The 19,924-nt window shown below is 42.9% G+C and overlaps 2 protein-coding genes across 4 annotated transcripts in view; both read right to left on the bottom strand.

The window, feature by feature from the left end:
• The window catches only part of ric8a.S (RIC8 guanine nucleotide exchange factor A S homeolog), a gene marked incomplete at its 5' end in the record, with an annotated part of 40,545 nt that extends 37,375 nt beyond the window's left edge, over nucleotides 1-3,170 (bottom strand). The window contains 1 exon segment of the mRNA NM_001094881.1: nucleotides 3,043-3,170. Coding sequence (NP_001088350.1) covers nucleotides 3,043-3,126 — 84 coding nt within the window.
• A 7,299-nt stretch (nucleotides 3,171-10,469) lies between these two features.
• LOC101027264 (secretin precursor) lies at nucleotides 10,470-18,958 on the bottom strand. 3 transcript variants are annotated; one of them, XM_041570344.1, is made up of 6 exons: nucleotides 18,878-18,958; nucleotides 17,586-17,676; nucleotides 17,097-17,198; nucleotides 16,117-16,212; nucleotides 14,393-14,510; nucleotides 10,470-12,098 (listed from the first exon to the last, which is right to left on the bottom strand). In XM_041570344.1, the coding sequence occupies exons 2-6, from the start codon at nucleotides 17,654-17,656 to the stop codon at nucleotides 12,051-12,053; spliced, it is 435 nt and encodes a 144-aa protein (XP_041426278.1). In that variant the 5' UTR covers nucleotides 17,657-17,676; nucleotides 18,878-18,958; the 3' UTR covers nucleotides 10,470-12,050.
• Between the last annotated feature and the right edge of the window lie 966 nt (nucleotides 18,959-19,924).

The following is a 19,924-nucleotide window of genomic DNA, read 5'->3' as shown; positions in this document are numbered from 1 at the left end:
ATTCCGACACTCTCCAATTATTTTAAAAGATATCAATGGGTGAAAGTGAATTTATCCTTTGATAAATATTCCTTTAGAAATACCTTAGAAACGGACTGTGGCAATCTCGAACTTCACGCTTTGATAGAACATACCCCCATGTCTCCCCGACACACTAAAAACACAAAGGCAGGTTAACTGGCTCCTATTTTAATGGACCATGTTGTGTCATTGGACCCATCAGAATCCCTTTATGCAAGGGCCAGACAAGCTAAAAATAAGTCTGTTCTAAAACTACATAATTTCTCTGTACATTGCTTTTAGCAAAATTTTTATCTCCCTAGAGGCCGGTCTTATGCTGTGCAAACACTTTTTAAACTCAAACAGGTCACGATGTTGCGGCAATGGCGGAGCTCTCCCAGTCCATGGCGTCTCCTACCCGATCGCAGCTCTCGCGATATGCCAATCAATTCACGACTGCTACAATATCTCCTCCTGAATAGCTGAGGAGCGCAGATCAAAGTATATCCAGGAGTCCGGTATCTTTAATATCAACTCCGCTTTATTCAAGCGTTAATTCACTTACATTATAATGGTGAGGCTTTCTAAACTCAAACCTAAAATTATTTGGGTCATGTGGGAGGCCAAGCTCCATGTGATATTGCAAGAGCAGCATTGGCCGGGAGCAAGAGCAGCATTGGCAGGAAGCAAGACTAGCATTGGCCGGGAGCAAGAGCAGGAGCAGCATTGGCCCAGGAGCAAGAGCAGCATTGGCCCAGGAGCAAGAGCAGTATTGGTACTGATGAGAATGCGAGGGGGTAATGTTGGTAGCCAATAGACAGAATGCCATAGATGCTTTCACACTTCCATTCCAAGTACACAGAGGCCCAAACATCCCCCTTCCAGCCCACTATGTGGTAACTTTCTATGGAACCATACAGCAGCCCCTCTGGCATTTGCCAGAACCCACAGATTGCCAGTCCAGGCCTGGTTCCAGGCTCCAGCCAATAGGAAGGATAACTTCAATTTCCCTGACAGTTAGACCTTGGGTCTCAGGGCAGCCTGTGCATTGCTAGTTCCCTGCTCTTTAACACATTCCCATTTCCTTTTACGTTATTTCTGATGTTGTATGTTTTCACAGCTATGGCTTTAAGTGCAGGGTGGCTCAAACAGCATTCCATAGGCCCAATAAATAGCGATTGTTTATGGCATCTTACAGCATTCCCGCATTTGTTGGATTCAAAGATTGCCTGTCCAGGTATATTATAGGTATATTATATAACATAATATTGTTAATTACACTATTTTAAAGGGGTGGTTCACCTTTAACTAAATAACTAGCATGTTATAAAATGGCCAATTCTAAGCAACTTTTCAACTGGTAATCATTATTTCATTTTTTTTTTATAGTTTTTTTAGTTATTAGCCTTCTCTACCGATTCTTTCCAGCTCTCAACTCTAACCCCATCTAAAAGACAAATGCTCTGCAAGGCTACAAATTTATCACTACATTTGATTGCTCATCTTTCTGTTCAGACCTCTCCTATTCCAATCTCGCATTCGAATCAATGCATGGTTGCTAGGGTAATTTGGACCCTAGCAACCAGATTGCCGAAATTGCAAACCGAATAACTTGAAAACCACAAATAATAAAAAATTGAAACCAATTGCAAATTGACTCTCAGAATATCACGCTCTACATCATACTAAAAGTTAACTCAAAGGTGAATAATCCCTTTTATCAAACTTATTTGGACCCAGTGTGCAGAACAGGAATACAAAATAAATCAGAACCCGGAAACCAGAAATAGGAACGGACTTTGCAAAATATGACAGCTGTCAAGCACACTGCTCAGCACAGCTTTGGTGTAATCTGGTACAGGGGCGGGGGTAGGATACCAGAGGGGGCAGTACAGGGTTAGGGTGCAGGGGTAGGGTACCCGAAGAGGCCGAGGGGTGGTACAGGGGGAGGGTACCCGAAGGGGCAGTACATGGGTAGGGTACCCGAGGAGGCAGAGGGGCGGTACAGGGGTAGGGTACCAAAGGGGGCAGAGGGGCGGTACAGGGGTAGGGTACCAGAGGGGGCAGAGGGGCGGTACAGGGGTAGGGTACCAGAGGGGGCAGAGGGGCGGTACAGGGGTAGGGTACAAGAGGGGGCAGAGGGGCGGTACAGGGGTAGGGTACCCGAGGGGGTAGAGGGGCGGTACAGGGGTAGGGTACCCGAGGGGGCAGAGGGGCGGTACAGGGGTAGGGTACCAGAGGGGCGGTACAGGGGTAGGGTACCCGAGGGGGCAGAGGGGCGGTACAGGGGTAGGGTACCAGAGGGGCGGTACAGGGGTAGGGTACCCGAGGGGGCAGAGGGGCGGTACAGGGGTAGGGTACCAGAGGGGGCAGAGGGGCGGTACAGGGGTAGGGTACCAGAGGGGCAGTACAGGGGTAGGGTACCCGAGGGGGTAGAGGGGCGGTACAGGTGTAGGGTTCAGGGGCGAAACAAAAAGTTGAAATTGCACTTGGTGGGGTTTTGTGCCCTTTAATGAATGTGTAATACTGCTTCCCAAATAACCAACACAACCAAGCAAGATTCAGACATATCACTGACAAAATTGGTTGCTTTTCTTCTCTTTATTGTGCCTTGAACTCCAGTATATTCCAGACCTCTGAAGAACATATGGAGCATATAGAAAACTGTTCGTCCCTACCCCTCCCCCTATAATATCCATAATATTGATAATAATATTATTTCATGCATTTAGCCACAAAAGACAAAAGCTGACATTACAGTAAAGGAATAAATACACACGTATAACGAGCTCTCCCATGAGATGTCAGTAGCAGCATTACAAAAGCATTAACATTGTGCAGCTCAACAACAGCTGGAGGGCCTCAGATTGGAGATGTTGTAATTACAAAGCCCCAGACACACATGCACATGGCAGCGGCAGCATCTTATACAGATGTACAGGGTTTCAGGGAGCTGCTGATCATTGCCTCACCCACCCCCACTACAGGGTCAAGGAGCCCGGCACCAGGCAGCACAGGCAGCAGCCCAGCGCCTCCCCTCACCTCTTGGTTATACTCTGCCAGCGACTTCTGCACCAGCTCCTGGTCCCCACTCTCCAGCTCGTCCAGGAGGGCACCCAGGTCCATGGCTGGCATGGAGGCTCCTCGCTCTGGTTGATGCAGGAAGTGGAATCTCAAGCCGATGATGCTGGTGCTGCTGCCGCTGCTTTCCCTTCAGTTGACTGACACGGTGACGTCAAAGCTGGGAGGAGCCCTCCCCCCGCCTTCAGATTACGCCCCGCCTACAAGAAGCTCACACAGGAGGGAACGTGTGTGGCTCAGTGGTAGCTGCTGTCTTTGGACAATGGAGAGGCTTAGCCAATAGCCACTGATCCTTATTGTGCTTAATTCCCACTGCTGCTCTGGGCCAGGGTTGCCAGGTAGGCTGGTTTCCAGCCAAATTGGGCTACTAAAGGGATCCTGTCACCGGAAAACATGTTTTTTTCAAAACACATCAGTTAATAGTGCTACTCCAGCAGAATTCTGCACTGAAATCCATTTCTCAAAAGAGCAAACAGATTTTTTTATATTCAATGTGACTTGTGCCTGCACTTTAGGAGAGAAATGCTTTCTGGCAGGCTGCTGTTTTTCCTTCTCAATGTAACTGAATGTGTCTCAGTGGGACATGGGTTTTTACTATTGAGTGTTGTTCTTAGATCTACCAGGCAGCTGTTATCTTGTGTTAGGGAGCTGCTATCTGGTTACCTTCCCATTGTTCTTTTGTTTGGCCGCTGGGGGGGGGGAAGGGAGGGGGGTGATATCACTCCAACTTGCAGTACAGCAGTAAAGAGTGATTGAAGTTTATCAGAGCACAAGTCACATGACTTGGGGCAGCTGGGAAATTGACAATATGTCTAGCCCCATGTCGGATTTCAAAATTGAATATAAAAAAAATCTGTTTGCTCTTTTGAGAAATGGATTTCAGTGCAAAATTCTGCTGGAGCAGCACTATTAACTGATTCATTTTGAAATTTTTTTTTTCCCATGACAGTGTCCAGGTGAGTTTTGAAATTACTAACTAGCCACGGTACTTATTTGGGCTACTTTTTGGGCCTTTGGCTGGTTTGTACTATAGAAAACAGCCAAAGTTTTTTCTTACCCTTAGGGTAGGACTGCACAAACTTTTTCGTTGCGCTCCGTCGTACTGTGACAAATCGCATGCGATGGAAATAAAGTAAGTGAATGCATTGTCGGATGAAGTCGCAGCATTCATGTGATGCGTCACGACTGTCCGATGCAGATGCTGCACGTGTCGCTTCGGATCAACGCTGCAACTGCATCCGACAATGCATTCACTTACCTTTTTTCCGTCGCATGCGATTTGTTGCAGCACGTCGGATCGCGCCAAAAACGTCCGTGTAGTCCTAAGGGTAGAAATACACAAGCATTTTTCATCAGATGTTATCTGATCCTCCATGCAACACTACGCTGCGCAAACACCACGCAACAGCACAAGCTTTTGTAGGATGCTACAAAATCTGATGCCCCAAGCCTAGAATGTAAAGCCGGATCAGATAAGTCGGATGGAGTCTTTAGTTCATGCGTTTACACCCGACAGTCAATATATTTCAATGAGGAAAAAAGTCTTTCAGACACGGTCCATTTTTATCTTGACGAATGAAGACACAGTATGTAGCATTCACATCCGACAGTTGTGTCATGTTGGATGGAAACTTTCACATGTAGTTTACGCATCCTATTTTTGTATCAGTCCTATTGTATTTTGAGGGCAGGACTAGACATAGCGTGTGGACCCGACACGTCGCAATGCGACTAAACACATGCGACGTGTAGGATGTTTTACAGAAAACGGAAGTGAAGGAGAAATCGCTGGAAACAGTCGGATCAATGTAGTTGTTTCCTGCGATTTCTCCTTCATTTGTTTCTGTAAAACATCCAACACGTCGCATGCGTTTAGTCGCATTGCGACGTGTCGGGTCCACGCGTTTCGCTTAGTCCTGCCCTAACCCACAAGACTTGTAGGATGCATTTGTCGATCCGACACCATCATACAAAAGCACTCGTGTAGTTCTACCCTAATGTTCCAAGCCTGGGTAATGTAGTTTTTGTTTAACAATTTGCCAACTGCCAAGTTTAATGTAAGACTACAATATCCAGCATGCAATGGGAGTCGGCAGTTACCAGATTTTGGGCTCTGCATTTTCAAATTTTCCGGTGACGTTCCTCAATTTCAGACAATTTTGGGTCAAAAATCTGCTGGCCACCAAAATGTCTAGAGGTTGAATTGTTTCACCAATATTTATTGAAATTGTATATGTATTCTGGCCTTCTGGCCGCACTACCACACGCTGGCGCAAAAGTGCCAGCGTGCGAGCGCCGGAGCACTTGGGAGCACATGCTCCCCAAAGAGCAGCTGGGCCGCATGCCGTCCCCAAAAATGTGCAGCCCTAGGCCCAGGCCTATGTGGCCTCGCCACAAATCCGGGCCTGCCTACTGTCATTTATAAGGTTATTAGAACTGTAGTTCTCTGACCATATAAAAGCACAACACTAGGCCCTCTTGGACATCCTATATTCCTAACATGCCCCTAGGACGTCACGCCAGCACCCACCTGAGCCCTGGTACCACTGCTATTTTCCTATACCCAGTGGTGGAACTACCGGGGGTGTGGAGGTTGTGACTGCACCAGGGTCCGCACCACCTCGGGGCCCACCATCGGTGCCCGAATCAGCCCCGAAAATTGCTTTTGAGGGGGCCTGCACCCATGCCCCACAGGGGGTAGTTACGTTACTGCCTGTACCTGAACCTGCAGGTGGTCATCATTGAGGGGCTCTGCCACTGACTCCACCAATGTGTAAGGGGACACAGTTAAAAGTCCCATTTACAGCATGGAGCAGAGCTGGAAGGACCTGTGCATCACTAATGCTCTGGCTTGTCTGCAGCTCTCACTTACCTGCCATGCTCGAAGAACTTTCAAATAACCATTTACTTACCTTCACTCCAGTACAGCTACCTCTTCTCTCCTCAATTCAGAGCAAGCCAAGTGAAAAAAATAGGAGATATTACCTCTAGGTTACATACACTGTTTATATCTATGTATATATAATGTAGATGTTATAAAGCAACTGGGACAATGCTTTCTGGGACATTACTACCAGAGTGGAGTAAATAGGCAAGTAGGTAAAAAGAAAAGGCAGGGTCGGACTTGCACTGTTGACCCAGGCATTGAATACTTCAAGCTCCCCCCCCCCCCCACAGCAATTGGGTCTGCGAGGAAGAGGGTTGTTTTGACTGTTCTTGTAATCATACCTAGTTCTACATGTACAGCACAGTTCCCCCAGTAAGACTGATCTGAGGCATAGTCATTTTGTTCTAACGCTTTTGCCATTTTGTTTATTTCGGAAGCTTTTAATACATTATTAATCTTTGCTTTACCGAGATCTCTGCAGTTTTAATGAAGAAGAGAGTTCAAGCCTGAGAATGTGAACTGCTAGCCGAATCACAAATGACTGAAAACACTTAAGGCAAAAGCTAGAAGAACTCCAGCTGGAATTATGATGGCTACTAGCAGATAAATAGCTGGTCTTTTCACACTACGGTTTGTTTTTTCCCCAGTCGGACCAGCTTGGGGTGCTACTGAGGCCACCCTATGCGTTTCCAGTATTTTTGCACCAAAGAAGCACCCATCCTGCTGGTAGTTTGCTATTTGATAGGCCCTGATATGGGGAAAGACTACAAAGGCCTGTGTCTATGGTGGCTTTTTTTCATAGATGCCACTCGTGGGGCTTGTTTCTCTAACCCAGGGGTCCCCAACCTTTCTTACCTGTGAGCCATATTAAAATGTAAAAAGAGTTGTGGAGCAACACAAGCATAATAAAAGTCTCTGGGGCGCCAAACAAGGACTGTGATTGGCTGTTTATTAGCCCCTATGGGTATGTTTGGGCGAATTTGCCCTGTTTCGTCAAAAATTCGCTGCCGGTGAAATGTCACTGACGGGCATTAAAGTCTATGGGCGTCAAAAAACTTTTTGATGCACAACGCCATACAAGTATATGGGCGTCATTTCTGCGGTGAAACAAGCCGAAAAAAAATCGCCCATCCCTACCTATGGGGACTGGCAGCCTACAGGAGGATGTGTTTGGCAGTATATCTGGTTTTTATGCAACCAAAAGTTGCCTCCAAGCCAGAAATTCAAAAATAAGCGCCTGCTTTGAGGCCACTGGGAGCAACATTCAAGGAATTGGTGAGCAACATGTTGTTCGCGAGCCACTGGTTGGGGATCACTGATCTAACCATATCAAAATTTCTCTGAAACATAGGGCAGAACACCCTGGTAGACCCTGGTGGAAAATGCCATCGAACAATAACTACCATTGTGCATTAATTAGCAATGGATCTCCATAGGCCCACATTATGAACTGATTGTTTGACCTGGGACCAAAGATTCAAATCAGTCCAATTTGGCCTATCTTGGCTAAATTGTATACCTAGCTTTAGACTTTCTTAGCTAGATTACAATTCCAAGCTTTCTGTCTCAATAAATAAGTATAAGGGGGGAAGCGGGAAGCCCCCAACCCATCAGGAGCTCCCTGTAACTCATAGTGTTACATAGGTAAAAAGAAAAAATAGCACCTGTGTTTCAGCATTTCTTGTTTCATTTCCCACTGAATAAAAAAGGAAAATCCCCAAGTATTCCACCAACGCATTTACTTACTTGAACTGATTTCGTCTGGCTCTGTTCCCAGGGCAACACTGTTGCCATAGTGACAGGACCACTGAAAATTTCTACCCTTGTAAAGATGGAGCTACTGAAGTCTGTAACTATGGAATGGGAAGGCAGTAGCAACAGCAGGCACTGGGAGGTCAGTCAATATTTTGCTGACAGTTATTAATAGGAAAGAATTATAACAGATAATACTGAGAAATTTTTTTCAGAAATGGTGGCGGCCTTAGTAGACGATAGTATTTTGTGGCAGATTGCCAGTTATTTTTTATTGTTTGTATTTATTTAAAATTATTTACTACATGTATTGGATCTATTATCCAGAAACCCATTATTTAGAAAAATCAAAATTACAGGTAGGCTCCGTTTTAATTAAATAATGTAAATGATTTCCCTTTTCTCTGTATTATTAAAGCAGTACCTTGTACTTGATCTACACTTAGCTATAATCAGTAGGGATGTCGCGGACTGTTCGCCGGCGAACTTGTTCGCACGAACATCGGCTGTTCGCGTCCGCCGCAAGTTCGCGAACGTCGCGCGACGTTCGCGTCAAAATCGTTCGACCATTCGACCATTCGATCGCTAAAATCGAAGGATTTTCGTTCGAATCGAACGATCAAAGCCATTGGATTGAATGAAATCATTCGATCGAATGGCTTCGATCGTTCGATTCGAACGAAAATCGTTCGATCGAACGATTAAAATCCTTCGATCGTTCGAATCGAACGATTTTCGGATGTTCGAAGTTCGCAAACTGTTCGCGAACTGTTCGCATTTTTTGCCGGTGTTCGCGAACGGCGTTCGCGAACACATTATCGGCGGTTCGCTACATCCCTAATAATCAGTTCTTACTGGAGGCAAAACAAGCTCATTGGGTTTAGTTAATACTTCAAATTTTTTAGTAGATTTAAAGGAACAGTGATACCAAAAGTGTTTTAAAGGAATTGCAATATAATGTACTGTTGCCCTGCACTGGAAATACTGGTGTGTTTGCTTCAGAAACACAACTGTACTTTATATAAACAAGCTACTGTGTAGCCATGGGGGCAGTCATTCAAGCACAGGATACACAGTAGATAACAGATGAGTTCCCATTGTATACTACAGAGTTTATCTGTTATCTGCTGTGTATCCTGTGCCATTTCTCCTTTTTCAGCTTTGAATGGCTGCCTCCATGGCTACACAGCAGCTTGTTTATATAAACTATAGTAGAGTTTCTGAAGCACAAACACCATTTTTACCAGTGCAGGGCAACACTACATTATATTTTCATTACTTTAAAACACTTAAATTTTTTGCTGTTATTATTCCTTTAAAGGGGACCCGTCACCCAAAAAAAATAATTCCAAATCCTATTTTATCATGTTATTCAAGCAAAATGCATTTTATTTACAGTGTAGAAATTATTTGAATCTTGTTTCCTTTCATCTGGGAATTAATAATTATAACAAGCAGGCAGGAGCCATTTTGTGGACACTTTTATTAAGGCAAGCCTTGTATCATCTCAAAATCCTGTTTGTGCACCAGAATAGGGGGCCTGATGTCCATCCCCATGCCCTGGCTACACAATTAAATGGTGAAGAGAACAGGGGGAATGTGTGGAGAGGAGTGACATCTAGGAAGTGCTGAATGGAAAGTGAAAGTAATTGTCTGCCCTGCCTCTATGCCTAAGGCATATAGGCGGGCAGCCAATATTTGATTGACAGCTATGAATGCTTTAATAAAAAATAATAATTTGGGTTTCATGTTTAATTTGAAAAGGGCATTTATTATACAGATTTTTATGTCTGGGTGACAGGTCCACTTTAAGGTATAGAGATCCAAATAATGGAAAGATCTGGAAAACCCCAGGTCCCAAGCATCCATGGTCCATTGGCACATGATTGGATCATAAAATGGACATGGGCAATAATCAGCTAAGGTGATTTTACAGCCTGTCAATAGATATCTGAGCAAGCCTGGATCAGATTATGATTGTGGAAGCAAACCGTTTGGGCCCATATAAGGGTTTATAGACTTGCTGGTGACCGACAGCCAATATGTACCTGAGTATTCGAAGAATATTGCTGGCCAAGAATACAGTTCTACAGATTAAACTGATCTACAGTTCCTAGCACCTTGTCAACAGCTGGCCTGCAGCATGTCAGTTAAAGGAGAACTAAACGCTATATTACAAAACAGGGTCCTTACTCTGTCCACCCTCCTTTTCCCCCAACCACTGGATAAGAGAAAGCACCCCTATTTCTTTGTACCACAGCTCAAACAGGCTAGAAAAGCCCACTACTTTGGCACACCACCCCAAAGTCCCTCGCAATAATTGTCATTGCCAAGATTACAGATGCCATTTCCAATGCATTTCAGCCCCTCTCATGTTGCACCATACAGCCCGCCAATTTATTGGGAGACGTGGGGTTCAACTGGACCAAGTCCCACCAGGTTTTATCCAGTGCCCTGGTGGGCCAGTCCTAAACATATTATATGATGGACTGTAAGATAGTAGATGAGGTTGAAAAACGGCACAGGTCCATCAGGTGAAACCTGCCTTCATGCTATTATTAAGTCAATAACGGGTTACGCATGGAATAGGCAGAGTTACACTAATGAACACCCAGGTAGGTTTGATGTCATATTCACAGACGGAATGTGATTAGAGGCTTTGCTATTTTACCAGTCCCAATCCTTTAATTCCCACCCCCCTCCCACATACAGACCAAAGAGAGAAATGAAAACATCCAGACGCATAGAGTTAGAATTGTATCTTTTATTTAAATGAGACATAAGCCTACAGCATTAGCAGCACATTAGCATTGCGCACACGTCACTGGCAATTTGGACCAATCAACACAAACCCCACCACATCTAATGACATGGTAATAACTTTGCATTTTTTTGCTTTATGGCAAGGTTGGGCGAACCCATGCAATCCATACCGTCCCCTTGCTCACTTCAGCAATACTGTATATATCATCAGTGTAGCTCCAAGGGAAAATGCATTCTGGACATAAGAAGTTTATCTTATGTTTGTCTTCCATAAGACGGACAATTAAATATGAGTTTTTAAGCTTATTGCCTGGATAGAATAGTTTTTTTAGATTTAAGGGGAGCTGTCATGTTGTGTTTCCTTGATATATTTTGAACTAGAGTGTCCATAGTGGTCAAAAATGTAGATGGCGCTATTGAAAACGCTTTATTTTTTGAAGGTAAAAAACCCCCACCCACCCAATATAATGTATATAGTCTCTGCCCTCTTATTCTAATGTGAATAGTGAAACAGAAAATAATTTATAAATAAGGTATTTTTCCCCATTAATGTCAAAAGCATCTTATATTGATTGGGTAGCTTGGTATCTTAGGTGATTCCCATCATGAGCTGTGTAAATCAATCAAATCAAATAGCCGCTCATTGATCAGCTTGTTCTCTAACAGAGAGATCCTTGCAACATTTCCAAGGGGGGTTAGCTACCCTCGCTCTAAGTTCATTTCTTGCCTTTCTACAGTTTTGAGCATCACAAGAATTAAATATACAGGACCCAGATATCAATGGACTCTTCTCTGTGGGACCTGCCTGGAACATTTAATACAAAGGTTTATACAACATGTAAGGCAGCATTTGTACTAACATATCCAACCAAAATATGTATCTGCTAGGCCAATAATAAAGGGGAAGTGGGGCCTCATGCTATTTGCTTAGGTAGAAGGCTCATGCTTTAAGCAAAGAAAGACCACGGCCCTGTAGAACCTCTTCTCAGGCAGGACTTTCCTGGAATCTGCTTTGCTGATGGAAATGTATTGGGCAGAAAGACTTGTTCCCAGTGATAAGGTTCATTGATGCATAAGTAACCTCAAAACTGAACTACAACTATCAGCATCTCAAGCAGGTGGTATAGGTTAGCGATAGTGGTTGGTCCTGGATGGGTATTAATGATCTTAGAAACACTGAATTCACAGGTAAAGCAAGTAAAAATTATCCATGCAATTGCAAGCTTAGCACTTTCCCACTGACATTTCGCATGCCTGTCTTTATAGACTTCAGCTAAACAGCATTATCTGAATTGGTGGAATTGTACTATTCTTTTAAAGTCCATGGAAATCCTCCTTTCAAGAAGATTAAATGCAGTGAGGGTGCAACATGTCGGAGCTCCAATCTTTGAACGGAGTTGCCATACTGAGGGTACTGCAATAGTCCTGCACCCCCTCTGTATAAGTTTCCAAGCTGAAAATTAAATAAAATTAGTATTGCGTGCGGATGGTCAAAATGGAATCGGGTCTAGTTCTTCCTAAAGGGTATGATTGTGATCTGAAAGCCGACATGTGATAATATTCATGGCTATATGTGTTTCACTTCCTCCACGCTGCTGTTTTTTCCTTGGTAATCCTGCAAGGCAATGACAGGGGATAAGATAAATATTCTAGATATTATGCAGTCACATGTACTGACCTTGCATAACCAAATGGGAGATAATTATAAGGATACTTGGCAGGCAGAACAGCACATACAAGTGACCCCCCCCCTGGATTTTCTTTAGACATTAATCCCCAGCTGTTTGCATGGCTACATAAGGCACGTGTCGGATCTCTGCAGGGTGGGGGGTATGAGCCGCCTCCTGCTTATCGCCTTATTATATTATCTGCTTCCCGGACATACTCAGCCCAAAATAATCTTATTATTTACTGTAGAAAGAGCTATTTTTTTCAGTTGCTGAAATGCCGTTGCGGAATATGCATGCCCAAATCTCCAGGGGACATTCATCTTGTGTTCATTTGTCTTATGTTTTTCTGACAGAGGCATTTATCTAGAAAATTCCCAAGGAATTTCATTTGGGAGGTTTCTATGTCACATGATTCCAATAGGCAGCAGCAATGCGCATTGCCTTATCTGCAGGGAATTGTGAGAGAGTAGGAATTCGTTTTGCATTTTACTATGAGCTGTAGCTGCAGAATATGGCTTGATGATAAAGCGGGTGAATTAGGGATGGAACCCTAAAGCCAGGGGTGATCCTGGCCCCTCCGCCGCCTGAGGCAGCAGCAGTTGCTGCTGCCCCCCCTCCCCTGGAAATTCGCTCTTAAAGTACCAGGAGCAGCATTTTTGCTGCCCCTGGTACCTAGTGGGGTGCTGCTGCCTGAGGCGACAGCCTCAACTTGCCTCATTGGCGAAGCACCCCTGCCTAAAGCTATAGCAGGTCCTGCAAAAGAATATTAAATGTAAAGCTGTGGTTTTGTGGGAAATAAACTACTAAATATCTCTGGGGTATAATGCAGCATCCCTGCTTCCCCTTGGACCCACCACAACTAGGGTTGCTACCTGGTCAGTATTGTACCGGCCTGGCCAGTAAAAATTATAGTTGATCCCAATGTTATTAATAGGGAAAAAAGATAAGGCTGGTATTTTTTTCCAGAAAAGGTGGCAACCCTAACCACAACTTGGGCTTGTTAGTGTAGTCAAGCCGAGCAGCTGCGGACTGAGTTGTCTGTTCAACGTACGTAATGCATATTTTGTATAATTCCTTATAATACACAAAAGACATGAATATCCTGTAAATTATATCCTTATAATCTGATGTCATCAGTTATAAACGATGAGTTCTGATGTAATTTCTGTCACATGACTTACTGAAACTTGTGTATTATAATAAATAAAGTACCCCCAGTTGCAAAATATGAGGATATTAGAAGTAACTTCGGAGTTCCAAGTCTTGTATAAAAATATATGGTCATGAAACTCCTTGGTAACTTATAATATCCTTATATTTTACAAGAGGGGGTACTTTATTCATTAAAGAATAAACTAAAGAAGCCCCTTAAACAGGGTCGGACTGGGCCGGCAAGAAAAAACCTGGTGGGACCCAAGCCCTTGTGGGGGTTGCAGATATGGAGGGGAAGGACCTGGCCAATGTGTCTTTGCTGCAGGGGCCCTGAAACAGCAGACCCAGTGGGCCCCGGGCCCTCCAATCCAACCCTGACCTTAAATGGCATATTTTATAAATGGGATATTTTTATTAAAAATTTTAAGTCAGTGCCCGTATTTGTCTTATGCCATTCATGTGATAGTGGTTGGCACAGTAGAGGCAGATGGTCAACAGTGGTAACATAAGGAAGCAAAAGCACTTCAGATATATACAGGAAAAAAATGTTACCCTGACATAGGACTATACATGATTCCCAAGTACACTCAACCATGTGATTTGTGCTTTATTAAACTTCAGTCACTCTTTACTCCTCCAATTACATTCAGAAGGAGAAACAATAGCTTAACTGAAAGCAGTTGCATTGTGAAGTGCTGGCTCTATCTGAAAGCACAGGATCAGGCACAGTGACCAGTGTTTTGTCACCCCATTGATTTCCATCAAAAAGGGGTGTTCATCAAAAAGCCATGAATCATCCCATGTGCCATTGTCCTCACAGGGTCTGCTATTCTCTAGTTTTGCCGCTGTCAGGAAGTGCTGAATTACTAATTACTGAATAATAACAGTGCATGGAAGTTTAAAATATAGGCAATCTGTCATCCTCAAAGTTGCTCTTCCTTCAGCAAGCATGAGAGTTATAGTTCTGGCTCATGTTAAATTTTAAGGCCCCTGTAATTAAGTAACCTTCACAATTCTAAAAATGTAGCCATGTGCAAACTGATGCCCCCTAAACATTGTATCTGATGCAAATTAAAGCAGTTTTTACCTGAGCACTTTGTGCTGGCAGGGGCTGGTAGGGTGCCCTGTAAAGCATATTCAGGATGGCAGAACATAGTAGATCTTCTGCTGCTTTCTGTTCTGTCAGCTGCTTCTCCTCTGACCTGCTGGGACAGTTCATAAACCATTAGACATTATTGAAATCCAAGGCCCACTTAGCAATAATGATAACGGGGCAGCCATCAAGGGGTACCTGTGCCATTTTCACCTGGAGTTTGTTCTGGCGGGCTCTGAAAGCTCCAGTATCCCTTTAACATGCGGTAAGGGCCAACACCACTAAAGATGGTTTCCAGGCTAAGGTCTGACAGACAATGGACTAAAGGTGGCCATACATGGAAAGATCCGCTCGTTTGGCGATGTCGCCAAATGAGCGGATCTCCCTCCGATATGCCCACCTTGAGGTGGGCAATATCGGGCAGATCCGATCGTGGGCCCTATGGCCCAACGATCGGATCCTAGCATTCGGCAAACGGGCGGTCGGATCGCGGGACCGCATCAACGAACAGATGCGGCCGCGATCCGACGGGATTTTTAAACCCATCCTATCGAGATCTGGCCGACTTTCGGCCAGATCTCGATCGGGGAAGCCCGTCGGGGGACCCCATACACGGGCCAATAAGCTGCCGACACAGTCTGTCGGCAGCTTTTATCGGCCCGTGTATGGCCACCTTAACATGATAAAACTGGGTTGGAATCAGAATAAGAGCAGGAGAGGGATTATTTTTGGGGTCTGACTCATAACATTTTATAAGTGCAAATTTAATATATATATTTTTCTCAGTTAAACAGTGATGATTCCCAAATGAGTGTTCTATTGTTTTAGAGACTGGCAGCTGAAGGTGAAAAAAGCAGCACCTACATCACCCATGAGGAGGAGTGACTGGGTTCTATCTCATCATCTACATATTATTTTACTTCAATGAATGGATCAGGATCAAAGTGAGAACAAAAGATCATGTTTGAAGACATCACATGGTTCTAAGGGCCAGGGAATTTTTTTGGATGTGTAGAAATTGCCTACATCAAAAGCAGGTGGGATGGGGCAGTTTTCTGGTGCAGACAGTACTCTAAATTAGGCTAGGGGACCCATTGAATGAGGCTTAACTCATACAGGGTTACAATTCTCTGTTGAGTTACTCTAGGAGCAACAGGCAGTTAGGTATAGGTAGATGAGTAGTTTTAGCTCCACTAAAGCTCAAAGTGTCCAGAGCAGGGCCACCAATAAGGCCCCTAGTAATATGTAAAATGGGGAAACTCATGAGGTGAGGACAATGGGGCACTAAAAGTTTGAAAAAGCCAAATCCATCAGGCCAGTTGGTTAACATTAGGTGATTGGCTCAGATATAAGCCCCACCCAAAAAGGGAGGGGCCTAATGTTGTACAGCTAAATGGCAGCTCTGCTCTCTATAGAGCAAAAAGTTACAAGAATATTGGGTTGGTCCAAAGCAGTGGAAGGGTGCACAGCCCAGAGACCAACTAAGTTGAGATTTGAAAGTCAATGTTAACTTGAATTTGTGTATAGTATTAAAACTAAAACTAAAGTATTAAAAAAAAATATAGTCGTTACGTTTTAATGCATCTATGTATATATGATGTATATTAAGTAAATAATTATGTTCCTGAACTGTTCTACTGCAATCAAGACACAGATTTCCTTTAGACATAAGTAAAGCCTCTCTCACAGGAATAGCTGAGGGATCAGAAGAGACGTACCTTAGTTCTGGTAGGCTGTTATATGCAAGTTCCTTTAGGATTTCCCTCTGATTGTCCACATCTGGCACGTCTATTTGGTAATTTTCCTCAATGTCCCTAGTCAGACATAAAGGGGATTGATATTATTCCTGTTTGTTGAAAATGATAATGTCACTGTCAACAATGGTAGTTTGGTGCTTTTTAGCATCATTGTGTAAATATAATGTATAATTTGGAGAAGAGGGATTTTAGCTTCCTCTGGATCAGTCAGGAATAGTCTGACCAAGTGCAAGTTTGCCAGCCTCATCTATTATATAAGTAACTTCCCAATTAAAAGGGTGGTTCACCTTTGTGTTACATTTTCTCAAATAATAATGATGCATGACTTTTCCCAGCAGAAATTAGTATGTTACTATATTTCCTGTTCACCAAAAGCAGAAATAATCTTAGAGGCTGCAGGCATCTGTTGGCTCCTCCATGAGCGATTGTAGCTGCTCACCCTTGCCTGTGTGACATGCATCAAAAGAGAACTAAAGCTGGCCATAGACACACAGATACTATCGTACGATTTTCGGATCGTGTGTGGAGTGTGCTGACATCTTTCGTCCGGCGGAGATCGGTCGTTTGGTCGATCGGTCGTTTGGTCGATCGGTCAGGGTTGATTTTGACCCGACCGATCCCGCCGGAGCCCATTGCGCATCGTAATCGATTGTTCGGCCATACAGCCGAACAATCAGATTACCCCCGATATAGCCATGCCTGTTAATGGCATATCGGGGAAAGATCCGCTCGTTTGGCGATGTTGCCAAATGAGCGGATCTTTTCGTCTATAGCCACCTTTATTGTTACAGTTCTAGTGTGATAGACAACTCTATATGAAAAAGTAGTGCATAAATGAGTCATTATAGTCTATTATATGCCATTCTTAATATATTACTCCATTCTGCCGCCTTCTTCTAATCCAGTAGTTCCATATATTAACATATTGAAGAAGAACTTACCTTTTCCCAGCAAGAGCAGAGTTGATGATCTTGCGTATAGCAGCTGATCCCCTGGCTCGGCTGAATTCACTGGTGAACCTCCCATCAACGTGACGCTTGCTTCTGCCATAGATAACAATTCACATCCCATAAATACATCATTAGCCTTGTAAGGTCTCATTTACACAACTAACTGTATCTATAGTTGTATCTAATCAGCTGCATTTTAAATATGCGTTCAGGGTGAGTTACATTCAAGCAAATGCCTATTCTTTATGAATGGGATGATTGGTGAATGCATGGAAAATATAGCAGAACTATATTATCCGTGTTTAACCATTCATGGAAATGCAGCCCAGGGAGGGATATCTCACATGGCTCCAAAATGCTTTTATTCAAGAAAGCCTTCGATGATTGTGATCTTAAAAAAATAAACCTTAATGAAATCTCTCCAGACTTTTATATTCAACGCTAAATATAACAGCACATGCCCCCAGCCCTCTGTCTTACCTGGCAGGAAGTGAAGAGGAAAAGGATAATTGCAGGAAGACTAAAAGGATAATTAGTGCTCTGGCCTCCATTATTAAATGCACGGTTTTCTCTGGAAAGAACCAATGACAAGAACAATTTTTTAACGAATGGTGCAGTGTAATGTATGGGAGTACACGTTATATCTGACATCTTCCTGTGCTCCTAAATACTTCTTAATTAAAGGGTGTCATTCCCAGGAGCCGCCAGGTGTTCCATTATAAGCCAAACAATGATGCTGGATGTTTTTCATTATCATTTTCATTAGAATAGATAATATATATTTACGACCTTTTAGTGCCCAGCAGCTTTGTATCAAAGGGGTAGTTTACCTTTAAAGTAACTTTTAGGATTTTATAGAATGTCTGTTTCCTGAAAACTTTATAATTACTCTTAAATTATTTATAGTTTATGGATTATTTGCCTTTTTCTTCAGATTTCAAATGGAGGGTCGCTTACCCAGGCAGCCAAAAAAAAAAAACAATTGCTCCTTATGGCTACAATTTTATTGTTATTGTTACAATTGTATTACTTATCTTTCTGTTCAGACCTATCCTATTTATCTTCCAGTCTCTCATTCACACCACTGCCTGGTTGCTATGGTAAACTGGACCATTATTTAATATGAATTTACAAGTGCAACATTCAATTGAGACCAAAAATTTGGTCTCATGGAGGACTGAATCCCCCATTCATGACCTGCTGAGTTGAGATGTGAAATATAAATGATTATAACTCTATAGACAGATTCCTTAAAGTGTCCTTCTGCTTGGGGTTGATGGCCAAGACAACAGCTAGGTCTACCAGATCCGTACTCTCCAGCCAAACAAGGAATCCTCCCGGTCTGATTAGATTTTTGAAAGCCACGCTTTAAGTAATCAAAAAACGTGACAATTGTATAATTTAAAAAGTATAGGGGAATATAATAAAGTGATAGCATCTCTTGTTACTGGAGCTCCAGTTCAACCAACCTTTTTAAACATCTTTGTAATCGCATGGTGGAATTACATTCTGTTCAGTGCTTGGCTAAGCCTTTTAAGTAGTTTCCACAAAAACATGAACTTGTTGCATCCCTATTATAATCCAGTTAAAGGAACTGCCATTGAGGCTGCCTAGACCAGAAATGTCCACTGATTTTGCACTACTGGACACTGGTTAGGGTTGTAGGTTGAATGTCCTTGATGTAGAAATAAGCAAGTAACAAAAGCAAAGACATGCTATATGTATCCACACCTCAACTCCTTTTGTAAAGGATAGCACTGATCTGTACTTACCCTCCTAAGGCTGTTAGGTTACCCCCGTCTGTGGCTCTTCTGATGAGACTGATGGAGCGTACAGGAAAGAACCTACTGTCTTCTTTTTATTTATACCCAAATCTACTCCGGGTTGTGCATCATATCATCAACCTCATAGTGATGGCACCTGTACAGAGAAAATTATGGCCCTTCCGGTGAATCATTCTCAGACTATTATTGCCTTAACTAATTAGGGGATTAATAGAAAAGAAGATAAGGTAATTGATCAATGGATGGTGGAAATGCTACTGGTCGATACAGCAGTATTGATGTTCCCATATGGAACACATTGTTATCTCTACCAAACCTGTCTTCTGTACACAGACTCCATATCAGAGAGCCTAGTGATTGGCTTTACTCAAATAACAGAGACACTTGTGTCTAATGAACAGTCGCCTGAAATATACTGTAAATCTGAACAAACAAACCCAATAGCCTTACAGCATTTTGCTTTTGGCCATTTTGCTTGCTATGTTTTCCACAGTCAAAACATGGGGTAAAAATGCTTAAAATTGCCAAGCACAAAGTAAGCGAAAAAACACACATTAGCATTTACATTCAATTCTTGCTGATAGCTATAACAGAAGGACCAACTGAAGGAGACATCAGATGTTTTGAAGGCCCATTGTTAATAGGGAAAATATGAAATGTCCAATATTGCTACATGTGCCATAAGCCACTAATAAGCCCAGTATTTAACAAATTAACCGCTGTGAAGACCCTCAGCTCATTGAAAATGGATATTTGAACTGCAGTAATAAAGTAATAAAACTTGAATTGTCCATAACTTTTTTTTTATTTTCGGACAAGACCATAGGAAATGAAAGCAGTCTGGATTTGGAGTTTAAATTTGGAGCAGAAAACAGCATTACTGGTAGAAAGTTTTTTTTTTTATATGTTTGTTTTTTTTTTAATTTATGTGTCCCATCCCATGTGCTAAGTGTATTCATCTGAAATGTTGCTCTAGCCATATTTCCTTATTAATTAGATGTATGTATATATAACTTGTATGTATGTATAACTTTA

This window comes from Xenopus laevis, chromosome 7S (assembly GCF_017654675.1).
Source record: "Xenopus laevis strain J_2021 chromosome 7S, Xenopus_laevis_v10.1, whole genome shotgun sequence".
Classification (NCBI taxonomy): domain Eukaryota; kingdom Metazoa; phylum Chordata; class Amphibia; order Anura; family Pipidae; genus Xenopus; species Xenopus laevis.
Note: the sequence above shows the minus strand (reverse complement) of the source record. Positions and strands in the feature narration are given on the sequence as shown.

Bases quoted from the DNA above. Each gene is read 5' to 3' on its own strand.
- LOC101027264 (XM_041570344.1), bottom strand. From the start codon at position 17,656: ATGGAGGCCAGAGCACTAATTATCCTTTTAGTCTTCCTGCAATTATCC. The intron at 17,199-17,585 runs GTAAGACAGAGG...TATCTATGGCAG, and splicing joins TCCTCTTCACTTCCTGCCAG to AAGCAAGCGTCACGTTGATG. The intron at 14,511-16,116 runs GTACGTCTCTTC...GAACTGTCCCAG, and splicing joins AACAGCCTACCAGAACTAAG to CAGGTCAGAGGAGAAGCAGC.